We start from the raw sequence: 12793 nt of genomic DNA, 5'->3' as shown, positions 1-12793 counted from the left end.
ATGCAGTAAGTCAGACACTACAATGCAGGATTCAGCAGATTCCATTTAATGTCATGTGCATATATATATCCATACATTTACTTATGTCAATGGTTTGGATGTGCGTGATGCCAGGCCTTGAAAAACCTACTCCTCGCTTTCCGTCTGGGAGCGGGAATTCCCTCAAAAAATCACCCTGGGCGCTCTGAAAAGTGACTTTGAACCCCAGAGTTGCCAAGATAAAGCTGTGAATTGAAGGCAAAGCACGCAGAGCTGAGCCCTAAATTCTCAGGCAGCTCTGCAAATGCTGTTGCAAAGGGTTTGGCCAAGAAACCCCCTCCCTCCCTCCCACCCAGGGAGACAGAGAACTGATAAGGAACAGGTTGGTCTTGTTTAGCATCCCAAGCCACAGCCAGCAGAAGCAACACCCCATCAGCTCCTCAAGGAAGTTTCTGGCCAAGGCTGAGGAACAGGGCAGAGAAGTCTAGATAAACCATCCCCAAAAAAGAAAGAAAAGAAGAAAGAAATGACACTTTCACCACCACGGACTCACAGAAATTTGCTTTTCTTTCCTTTTTTTGTTTTTTTTTTGGCGTTCAAGCGCCAGGACTGACAGACCCTGGGGCAGTGGCCGATGCTCCCCCTGCCCTGTGCTCCATCCCAGCAGTGCTGGGGTAGGTTTTTCAAGGCCTGGTGATGGCTCCCAGGAAGGCTCCTCCCAACCCGCTCGGAATCGATTGCATAGCATTTATTTCAGATAAGGCACTGTTTTGCCCAACAGCAATTCGAAATCAATGCAGTTTCCATACAGTCCAAATCGGATGGCCTACAGTGCAATAACATCAACTTAAAGGCAAGGTTTGGAAGAATAAACCCAGCTTTAAATTTTCAACTTAACATTAAAAAGATAAAGGAAACTACACGTTTCAAAAGCCTTTTTATTTTCCTTCACCATTGTTGTTTTACAATACAAATATCACCTTGTGAATACACAAAAAACCTACAGAAGATAACTCTGCTTCACGTAAAATACAGAATGGATATATATATATTTATATATATATTTTTCTCTTCTTCATTCTTTTTTAAAAAAAAAAACTATTTTTGTTCTGCACATTGGCAAGTTTAGGGTAGGATACTTCCCCAGACATACAGTATGTATGGTAGGAGTGAAACTCAGAATTACATGCAGTTTCTGCACAAATATTTTAAAGAAATAGATTATCTTTGTTGTTTTCCAACAACACTGCAAAAGGGGATGGAGAAACTATACGTAGTTCACTCAGTGATCATTTGTAAAATTCTTAAAAAACAGGAGTTCATGGCTGTTTTACTTGTTAAAATCCAGCTACCAAGAATAAAGTGATACTTTTTAGCTTGACCTGCCCACAATGTGTGAACAAGATCGGACCCTTTTTTATTTGGTGGGGTGGTTTTTTCCCTACACATGGCAATTTCAACATTATAAGCAAATTTCCAGTTTAATTTAGCTATAAATGCAAAAATTAGTAATTATATAGTATATATAATTCTGCTTTCATGGAATACTTTATTTTAAATAAAAACATTTAAGACTGCCTACTGACCATACAATCAAGACAAGAAAGGCACTAGAAACATAGACAAATCTCTCTCTCCCAAGAAGCATTTTCTTTAAATTTTAACTCTCTATTCTCTGACATGTAAAAATCTTTTTAAATTTATTTTTTTTTTTTCCATACACGTTTTGAAAAATAAAGTTAGGAAATACTTAGAAAATCACTTTACATTTTTTCTTTTTTTTTTTTCCTTTTTTTTTTTTGTTTTTTTTTGCACTTTTTGACACAGTCAGTCACTGCAGATTCTACAAAATCAGGATTACCAAACCTTTCTGTGTCTATCATCTTATTCGTAGCGCGGTGCAACAGGTAGAAAGATTTCTTGATTTCACCCAAGGCAGGTATTTAGAAACCTTCATATAGTCATTTGCTAGAAAATGGCTTACAGCCCAATCTTTGGGGCAAGAGATATGAAAAGTATGTTTTCCCAAGAAAATAATATGCTTTGTTCCCAGACGTGACTGGAAAGACCAGAACTCATGATATAAAAGCTCTCATTTATGTTGTCGCATCATATACAAAGGAACATGGCGATGGGCAAATGCAAATCCCAAATCTATCAACGAGAAACGTGTAACAGTGCACGAGAAGTTAAATTTTTTCTTTATTGTTTGTCCAACGCAGAGATCCTTTGGAGAGGAAAAAAAAGATCACAGTGCTTACCAGGTAACTGAACGGGGCGAGTCGAGGGGAGCTGTTAAAAGAGAGGGGTTAAGGGAGCAGTTGATTTTTTTTTATATAATTATTTTTTTTTTTTTTTTCTTATGGCATCTTCTCTCAGGGAGTTGTGAGCACTTGGGCCAGGTCCTTCCCCCCGGCAGTGGCCGTCACGTGTCGCTGGCCAGGCGGCTGTACTTCACCGGCCGGCCCCGCCGCAGCGCCGGCCAGGGCAAGGGCCAGTGGTAGGAGCGAGGTACAATGCCTTGGACATTCTTTTCAAAGTACTGGAAGGGCTTGTACCACCAGACCCTTGCGAGGAGGTTAGTTTGGGAAGCTTCTTTTAGCACCTGCGCCGAGAGAGAGAAGGAGAAAGGGGAGAGTTAGGAAGGAATTAGGAACCGCTCGCTCGCACGGCGTCGTCGGTCCTGTTCGTCACTGCTGCTCCCAAACAGCTCCCAGACAGAGTTACACAGACAAAGATCAGGAGAAGCCAAGCTACTCTTCCACAGCCTCCCTGCACACACCCCAGTGAGGTTCCCAAGACCTCAGTTGTTCGATGGGCCCTCAGGGAAAAAAAAAAATGAACGGCCCAAAGATCAGTCTCTCCTCTCCCTTGGGAATGAAAAACCCAACCCAAAGCACAGTTGTTACCATGAGTGTCTCTGAAATTCCATGTAGCTCAGGAATGGCTTTGGAACTTCCCAGGCAGTGAGCAGGGCACACCTCAACCCACTCAGAGCAGGTCAGGAGCCCTGCCCTGCCCTCCACAGGCTCCCAGACTGCTCCCACCCACCCTTTTCCTTCTCTTAGCCACGAGCAAGCCCCAGCTGAGACACAAGGAGTGGGCAGGCCCCCAGGGAGTTATCCAACCACCCTGCTGCATGTTTTCAACACCAGAGCCAGGAATCACCGAATCTGCCCACGGCAAAGTGGAAGCACTGGGTATGGACATTGAGCTCTACCTCCATGTCAAGCTCACACGTAAAATAAATCCACTTCTGCTTTTAACTTGAAGGTCAGACAGAAGCCAAAGCTCTGTGCACATGAGGAAGGAGAGGTGAGCACACAAAGGTGTGCTCAGGAAAGGATCCAGGGACTGGCATTTCCCAACATCTCAGCAGCTCAGGGAAGCAATGTTGAGCCACCTTCTGAATCACACCATACAGCACAACAGGCAGGTTTCCACACAGTAAGGCAAAGGGCTCTGCTGAAGCAAGTCCTCATTAGGACTCAGGGCAATCCTGACTCCAATACTTCCAGCTTGGAAGCACAGCCACCCAGCACCTGCTTTAACAGAGCCCAGGAGCAGATTCAAAGCCTGGAAGCCCATCTGGTGCTGTATGACAAGAGGTACAGAGTCTGAGCACAGGTTGCTATTGGACAGGGTGGCTCCCAGACTGACTGAGCAAAGTGTATCTAATCAGCAATTAGGCATTTTGGGCTAAAAACATACCACGGGGTTTGACTGTGGTGATTGCTTCAAGTAACATCAAAACCAGAGGAACAATGAATGAGTTGTAGCTAGAAGGCCTTCAGGGGGGCTGGAACTAGATGATCTTGCAAGTCTGTTCCAACCCAGGTCATTCTATAGTAACTCTATGATACGATCTAAAACTCTGGACTGTCACAATATTAACTCATTTCCTATCATCACAGTAGGTCTTTCTTAAACATAATTAACTGGAGGCATGTGCAACACACAAGCAAAAAATCTTTCACCAAGTGCACAGAAAATATTTGGACACCAATATGCTGTAGAAGTGAGCTTCTGAGAAGTTAAGTTTCTCTTAACTCACTCTGTCTGTTACCTGTGGCAGAGATCTGTAAATCTTCTCTCAAAGAATCAGTATCCTGAGCTGAATGGGATCCAGAGGGATCATCCACTCCAACTCCTGGCCCTGCACAGGACACCCCAACAATCTCACCATGTCCCAAACCCTCCTGGAGCTCTGGCAGCCTTGGTGCTGTGCCCACTGCCCTGGGGAGCCTGGTCAGTGCCAACCACCCTCTGGGGGAAGAACCTTTCCCTGAGATCCTCCCTTGACACAGCAGGGGAGGTTTCACTTTCCTCAGCCCTGCAAGCTCCTCTCTTATTGCTCCAGTTCACTGGCAGGGAAGAACAATGACAATAACATGAGACATCATTTAAACCTCTTTAGTCAACCTTTGATGAACCTTTTACAGCTCCTCTCTGACTGAGTATAATCATCAAGTGCTGTGTCTCCTCCTCAGCAGCTCCTTGTTCTCATCACCCAATTTTCCCAGACATGGGCCTTAGGTCTGAAGCAGCCTGTTCTCAGCTGCACTGCCCTCCAAAAGGAAGACATTTCCCTTGGCCAGGAGAGCTTCCCACCACTTGGACACATTTAAAAAAACTGGTTCATTTTTAGTGATGCTCTTATACTATTCCTCAATAGGCCTGTCATCAAACTAAAGGGCACAAGCCACAGAACACAAGGAAAACCCAGCTGGTTCAACAGGCAAACAAAAAAACCAGGCAAAGAGCCCCACCATATCTAAATGGTTTGCTCTGCTAACACCAAACCGGCCCAAATTCAGAAGGATTTCAAAAACTGAGGCTTATCCAGGGGAAAGCAGAGGCCTGCCTGCCTTGGGTAGACCTTCACATCTCTCTGTGGTCAAGACATGAGAAGAACCCAACCAATGATGCCTCTTTCTTTCCTGCAAACCCCAGGGCAGGACGTGGGTGGGTTCACTCCTACTGGATATTTCCCCATCACCACCCCACTGCAGGCAGAGCCCCCCAGGAGTGGCAGGAACTCACTTGCTGGTTGGCCATTGTGTGGTACCACCAGAATAGCCTTGTAGTGATGTAGTAAGCCACCACCACGTCCACAGTGTAGTGGTCATGAGCAAGGAGGATGCAGAACATCCCAACCATGCTGAGTGCCCAGCAAAGCCAGTGATACCACCAGAGTCGCCGTGGGGAATCTGCAAGGAAGCACAAGCAGCAGTTATTTCAAAGTGTAGCTTTATCAAGACTAGTGCTGTAATTAGCAGAGGTCATGGACTGCAATCCTGCAGGAATGTCAGGAGCAGGAATGCTGAGATCACAAAATAAGTCCCATTCTCCTAAGGTGTAGCTTAAAATTACAGTCGGGGTAAGGAGATCCTTGGACAATACAAAGGTTATGAAATCTTGGAAGGAGATATAATATACCCTGGCCAATCTAATTAATCAATTTGTGTTTAGATGAGGTATTAGGAAAAAATTCTTCCCTGGGAGGGTGAGGAGGCCCTGGCACAGGTTGTCCAGTGGAGCTGTGGCTGCCCCTGGATCCCTGGAAGTGTCCAAGGCCAGGTTGGAGCAACCTGGGCTAGTGGGAGGTGTCCCTGCCCATGGCAGGGGGTGGAACTAAATGATCTTTAGTTCCAACTAAAAACCAACCCCAAAGCACTACAACCCTTGTGGTGAAGGGTTTCCCTAATGTCCAGCCTAACCCCACCTGGCACAACCTCAGACCATTTCCTCTCACCCTGGAAAACGCACATATTTTAACTTTAACTGCATTTACCAACGAGCACAGCAATAACTCCCTCAGTTAGGAAGGAATGAGCAGCCAGGCACTCACACTCTTTGATGAACAGGTAGGTGAGGGTGAGGATGACGGTGTGGCCGCTGTACAGGTAGTCACCACACATGTTGTGGGATCCGGTGATGGACAATCCTCCACCAGCAATCAACTTCATTATCCTTCGCAGGTGAGATTCCCAGTCTCCAAAAAGCTGGTGCAAGAGGAAAACACAAAAGCACAGTAAAATAGCAGCTTTGACCTTTCAGGTTAAAGGTTTTAAACCTTTGTTTAAAGCAAAGGGTTTAGCCAGCAACTTTGCCTTTTGGTTCTTCTCTCTTTCTGCTTTGATTCACAAGTTCAATCAGCAAATAAATCCCCAAACTTGGCAGCACCTTTCTAGGGGGGAAAAAAAACTGGAGATGAGCCATGATTTTATTGATGCTTTGCACCTATTACAGCTGGCATTCACGTGAGTTTTTCCTTCTGTTCAAGAGGCAACTCTAAAATAAATTATCTTGTTGATAACAGCACAGGCCCTACTGATGACAATCCAACAGAAACCAGGATGAATTGTACATCCAGCTGCTGAAACCAAGACTTGATGAAGAGTATCTCACTCCAAATCCAAAGGCCACCTTGGAAAAGTCTTCCAAGTAATCTCTTTCCACCTCACAGTCCAACAAAAACATGTGTGGTGTTTGTCAGAGCACAGTGCCCAACTTCAAGAAGTGGCAATTAATAGTTTCTGACAGACTTCAGCAGGTTCTTTGCAGGAATTAAACATTTCCTGTTAACTGTTCATTACAAACATTAAAATGCTCCCCAAAGCCCAGTCTCCACAATCAAATATAACTTAGTAAGGTGTTGAGAAGTTATTCTTTTCCCACCAGTGTATTTGTAGCTTTCAAGAAAACCCAGCTAATCCTTAGTCTGACTGGGGCAATGGAGGAGCACAACACAAGCTTGTCTCTATTTGAGTAATGAGAAGGATTTGCCAACACTGTAAATTCCCAAAAATGGCAATTTATTCCCTTCAGCCCATAAATACCTGTGTTCTTTTTTAATTTCATTACAGATGACTGATCAAACACTGTGTTGACTCCTCTCCCACTCTCCTCTCTTTCCAAAAGCTCTGGGTCCCTCCAAAAGCCACACGTGGCTTGGCCAACATTCTGCCTTGGCAAAGTACTGGTGTCAGTACATTCACTGCCTTCATCTCCCTGAGGAACTGCAGCAGTTCAGCTCTGTCTGTACCTGCCAATCCTCACCAAAACAACGGCAGCACGTGCCCCAAGCCACAGCAGGATTTTACTACTTAATTTATGGCTGTGCACACAAAGATATTTTGGGTGACATGAGACAGATGCAACACCACCACCCCTGTCCCATCTCCACCCCAAGCAGCTGAATCACCCTTCCAGGCTGAGCAGAAGGGTCTTGTCCAAGCACCTCTGTCCCAGTAGCCTGGTTTCATCCACGGCTTTTGCAAGCCCAGTTTATTTCTTGGCACAACAAACCCGAGTCAGTGCTACACTGGGGAGGAGGTGACAAGCCCTTGTGCTACCACAACTACAAAAACATATATATGCAGGAGACATAGTTCCACCAGCCTCAGAAAAGCCTCGTGGGGCCATCTTCAAACACAAATCATATTTGGATTTGACACGCTGAGGTGGTCAGAAATAAATGAGTCACACGTGGCACACCTGCAGGCTGCACACCTTCAACTGCTTTGGTGGAGACAGAAAATTGCTGATCCTGCAAATTAGTTGAAAATGCCACAGAAATCAGCATTTTGAAAAGGGTGGGAATGACTGCACTGCCCCAAAGCACCTGTCAACACCTCTACCAAGAGGGAAGCCAATGATCTGCAGGAGGATGTCTCTGCCAGGCCAAACCAGTGTTCTCAAAGTAGAATCACAGAATGGTTCAGGTTGGAAGGCACCTTAAAGATTAGGGACACCTTCCACTAGCCCAGGTTGCTCCAAGCCCTGTCCAACCTGGCCTTGGACACTTCCAGGGATCCAGGGGCAGCCACAGCTTCTCTGGGCAACCTGTGCCAGGGCCTGCCCACCCTCACAGGGAAAGATTTCTTCCTAACATCCAATCTAAACCTGCTTCCTTTCAGTTTGAAGCCATTCCCCCTTGTCCTGTCACTCCAGTTCCAATGAACGACCACTCTCCTATTTCCCTGTAGCCCCTTCAGACCCTGGAAGGTGCTGTGAGGTCTCCACACAACCTTTTCCTCTCCAGGCTGAACATTCCCAGCTCTCCCAGCCTGTCTCCACAGGGGAGGTGCTCCAGTCCCCTCAGCAATTTGGTGGCCTCCTCTGGACTTGCTCCAACAATTCCACATCCTTCTTTATGTTGGGAGCACCAGAACTGTGCACAGCATTGCAGGTGGGGTCTCACCAGGGCAGAGCAGAGGGGCAGAATCCCCTCTATTAGTAACAATTCTTGAGAAAGCATTGCTGGTAGTTTTGGGAAGAGCAGGACAGGTGGGAAACACGCAGGTTAAAATCTGGAAAGGCAGCCAGGAGCAGTTTACCTTTGGAGAACACTTGAAATGCATTCCAGGTACTGGGAGCGTGGTCACATACATGGTAATACACCGGTACAGGTATAGTGTGCCAACTATACAGAAAAATCTTCTGCTGATTATAGACCTAGGAGGGGGGAAAAGAAAAAAAAGAGGATAAAAATAAGGAGGTCACACAAGGCAAACAAAATACGCAAAAGGTAAATAAAACAAAACCACCAACTGTTTTCTTCTGATGCTTTTGGAACTCGTGACAGTATCAGCTTACACCTGAGAACACTGAACTGCCCCACAAACCTTCCCACGCCTTCCAGGTCACAAACACAAGAGCAACTCAAGTAACAATCACCCACGGAGGTGATTACAGGAAATCTAAGGATTAGAACACAAAGGCCTGTGCAGATTGGGTGCTGAAGACATTAAAAGGGATTTCATGCCCCAAACTCCTCCATTAGCTGCGGGCTGTCACCAATTTCCTATTCAAGGCAGGGGATAAAGTTACAGTATTTTCATTCTAAGATGAAAAGAAGGAAGTTTGTTTCAGCTGACACACATATTTAGTAATGACAAAGGGGCTCTTGAGAAGAAAGAGCTTGGATAACCTGAAGGAGTGAGAACACATCATTCCTGAGCAGCATTATAAAGGGAGCAAGTCACATCAGCAAGGAAACCTCCAAACTACAACTGCAGAGCTGCCCTGGCCACAGCACAGGGTGTCTGCAGGGGAAGCCACTCTCCAGCTGCAAAGACATTTATTACTGAGGGCTGCCAGCGAGTCCCTGGAGGGCAGATGCAGCTTTGGGGTACAGAGAGCTGGTTCTGCAAAACCAGCAAGAGCACACGAGGGAAAGCCAGGCAGCTTGGGCTCAGGAGGGACAGCCAGCCCCAAAACTGGCCCTTGGGTGTCACCACAGGGTAACAGCTAAGAAAACCTCAAGGAAAGAGCTACAACAATTAAATCCCTTCTGGCAAATCCACCAGGACCAGAGCTGGAGAGACCCTAAAGAGACATCACTGCCAGGACTGCAGAAATCAAGGGCAAATCCAATTACAGCAGTTAATCACCCTTTGTGTTCTACACACCCTGGTGGTTTTGCTTGATTTTAAATAATTATTTGCAGTTATGATCATCTCAAGCTGCAACTTCTGGCGTTCATGGAATCACAGAATGGTTTGGGTTGGAAGGGATGTTAAAATTTGTGTTGTTCCACCCCTGCCATGGGCAGGGACACCTCCCACCAGCCCAGGTTGCTCCAAGCCCCATCCAACCTGGCCTTGGACACTTCCAGGGATCCAGGGGCAGCCACAGCTTCTCTGGGCAACCTGTGCCAGGGCCTCCCCACCCTCCCAGGGAACAATTTCTTCCCAATATGCCATCTAACCCTGCCCCTGGCAGTGGAAAGCCATTCCCCCTTGTCTTGGCACTCCAGGCCCTTGGAAATAGTCACTCTCCATCTTTCTTGGAGGCTCCCTTCAGGCACTGCAACTCCTTTGCTGCTATTGTGTTCACTTTTAAAAAAATAGTATTCCTATCAAGCTGAGCTCTTTCAAAACTCAAAATTGGCCATCTTTTTAATTTTTAATAGCTTTTGGCAGAGTTATTAAACTGGAGAGCTCCACTCTTGGAGGAGGATGACTCTGCAGTGCCAGATTAATAACAACTTGAGTGCCTTGATTTATCAGAAAAGCATCAACTCTTACAGGGTAAACACATTTTGCACTGGAGTGCTCACTGCTCTAACACAGTATTCCACCTTTTTTCTTCTTTCCTCTGATGTAAACATGGACAAAGACCAGAATTAAAAATTACACTCATTAATGTAGCTCCACAGACTGAAGTTTAAGCATGGAAGGCACCAAGCTGTTGGGACAGGTTTTCTCCTCTGCAGAATTTTTCTTCCTGGAAGGGTGATCCAGTGAAGGTCTCACACTTGTGCCTGGCTTTTACTACTTGAATCTGCTTCTTTCTTTATAATCATAAAGGCAAACAGGGGGGTTGGGGATTAAAGACTGAGCAGCACCATATTTTAAGAGCCTGAAAAAGTGGCAGCGTTTTATCGAACGCTGAACTTCTCTTTTTAATTAAAATTACCCACAAACCCATTCAATTTAGATGGATTTGGCATATTTCAGCTTGGGGAAATGTGAGAGTGCTCTGTACTGTAATACATCTAAAAAAATAAATGTAAAAAGCCTCGTATTTCCCCTTCCTCAGAGGATTTGTGTGCGTGTGTGATTTAGAGCCAGTGATTACCGGCCCAGACAACTCTGCTCCAACTCTCCAGACCTCACCAGTGCACAGGCTGCTTTTTCAGTCCCATGAGCGAATCAGATGTCAAGCATGGCCAAAATCCAGTGCTGTACTTCTCCCAGAACATCTGGGAATGCTTCCCAGAGAGGCTTGTTCTGCCTCAGCAGCCGGGCTGCACTCCTGGGGCTGCCCGTGGTGCCGAGTGCCCAACCCAGACCTGCACACCCCGTCCTGCTCCTGCTCCCTGGGCACAGACCAGCCCAACTCCCTGCCAGGGACAGCCTCAGAATCATGGGATCACAGAATGGTTGGGGTTGGAAGGCACCCTAAAGAACATCTTGTTCCATCCCCCTGCCACGGGCAGGGAAACCTCTCACTAGCCCAGGGTGCTCCAACCTGGCCTTGGGCACTTCCAGGGATGGGGCAGCCACAGCTTCTCTGGGCACCCTGTGCCTGTCCCAGGGGCCATGGGAACCCCTGGTTAGCTGCACATACACACCCAACACCCCCCCCCAATTTGGCCCCAGTTCTGCAGTCCCACAGAGGAGACATGGAGGGCATATCCCACAGGATCAAGCAATCCCTGGACTGAAGGAGGAGAACCTAAGTGATGAGTATCATGAATGACACATCCCTGTTGTCCTTCTTCATGGCTTGAGAGAACAGCAGGCTCAGCTTGGATGAAATCACTATCAGCAAATAATGGATCTGGTGGGATAAACAACAGGAATTTCACTGCTTGGCAAAGGACAGTGTTTTAAAAAGCCTGAAACTGAAGCTGAAAGGTTCGACCTAGCCACTGGTTGCAATTCAACTCCCAGGTCACAAAGCTGCTGCTTCACCAGTGACCCTGAGCTTGCAGGGGAGACACCCCTGACTGGTGTCTGTCACCTGAGCAGGGGAGCAGCCAGGTCTCATCCTGCCCAGCAGCCAGGGCTGCACATCTGACCTTCACATCAGAGGGGGGCAAAGCTTAACCCTGACCCATCAGAGGCCAGAGAAGTGAGGAAGGTCCATCTGGCCTAATGCCCTCCCTTTGATCTTGACTTAAGTGTCAAAGGGAAGTGATAACCCGCATCACAGACGTGATTCAGCTCTTTCTGTAGCCCCAAATCACCACCCATTTGGTGGTTCACCATCCAAAGCCACCTCCTGTTCCTGGGAGCATGTCTCCTGTTCTTCCCCTCATGCTGCTTAGCCACAGCTTGGGCTTCTCAGACATCAATACCTCTGCTCATGGATAGAAGATTTTTGGTGTCACGATGCATTAAATGGTGTCACAGAGCATTGTGTGACCACTCCACACACTGACCACCACTGACCAGCTATTCCAGGGCTGATACTGGGATGGAAAGCTCTGTGACTCCCTGACACCTTCCCCTAACACCAGAAAAAGCCCCCTAAAAGGGGCTTCCCACGGCAGGAGGTTGGAATGGGATGATCTTTAAGGTCCCTTCCAACCCAAACCATTCTGTGTCTCTATAAGGCAGGTGAAAAGGAACACACTAAAGCAAGTGGGGACGGGGTGGGGGGGAACCTTCACATCTGTCAATGATACCAACATATGCACCTTACCATCAAACCCAACCCACATCTCACTGCTACAAAACCTCCATGGACCTCAAGAATTCCGGTGTTCTTCCCCTAAAGGCTCTGCTCAGCCCCATCACAGGGTGTCTGATCCCTCACACCACCCATTAACCCCACACCTCTTTCTTGAGGGCAATCCCACATCGCCTTCTCCAGGTGTTTCCCTCGGCTTTGCTCTGACACCTCAAGGAATTAATGGTCCCCCACGTCCCCACAGGCAGCTGGAGCAGTGGGAAGAGAGGCTGGAGTGCAGCTGGTAGCACTGCACCCACCAACAGGAGAGTGGTACTGAAGCTAGAACTTCCCTTCCAGGAGCTCTTACAAGTGTATAACAGTTTAAAATTTTACCTGATAAAATAAAGATGAATAAACTATCACCTCAGTCTCGTGGATTAATCTGCCCCATTCCTACAGGAATTCACAGCTGTGTCACACATCCTGCCCCAGGCTAAAAATTCTCTCCTTTTAAGCCATCTGCACCTCATTAAGTGGGTGAACCACCTGCTTGTGTTTAAGTTTTAATGTTTTGCTCCATTACGAGGGCAAGTGATTCACTGGCCACTGCTTTTATTTCTTTCAGAAAGGGAAATCTTTAATTCTAAGGCCATTCCCAAGCCCCGTGAACCAAAGGATCTTGTAT

The 12793-nt window shown here is 46.8% G+C and overlaps 1 protein-coding gene across 7 annotated transcripts in view; it reads right to left on the bottom strand.

The window, feature by feature from the left end:
• Positions 1 to 30: 30 nt before the first annotated feature.
• The window catches only part of SGMS1 (sphingomyelin synthase 1), an 86944-nt gene continuing 74181 nt past the window's right edge, over positions 31 to 12793 (bottom strand). For all 7 annotated transcript variants that reach the window (XM_064662159.1, XM_064662160.1, XM_064662162.1 and 4 more), the window contains 4 exons: positions 8322 to 8439; positions 5831 to 5984; positions 5023 to 5189; positions 31 to 2584 (listed from right to left, as the gene is read on the bottom strand). In XM_064662159.1, the coding sequence (XP_064518229.1) occupies positions 2405 to 2584; positions 5023 to 5189; positions 5831 to 5984; positions 8322 to 8439 (619 nt within the window). In that variant the 3' untranslated portion in view covers positions 31 to 2404. The remainder of the gene's footprint in view (positions 2585 to 5022; positions 5190 to 5830; positions 5985 to 8321; positions 8440 to 12793) is intronic.

Source organism: Pseudopipra pipra, chromosome 8, assembly GCF_036250125.1.
Source record: "Pseudopipra pipra isolate bDixPip1 chromosome 8, bDixPip1.hap1, whole genome shotgun sequence".
Classification (NCBI taxonomy): Eukaryota; Metazoa; Chordata; class Aves; order Passeriformes; family Pipridae; genus Pseudopipra; species Pseudopipra pipra.
This window is presented reverse-complemented; position numbering and strand designations above follow the sequence as displayed.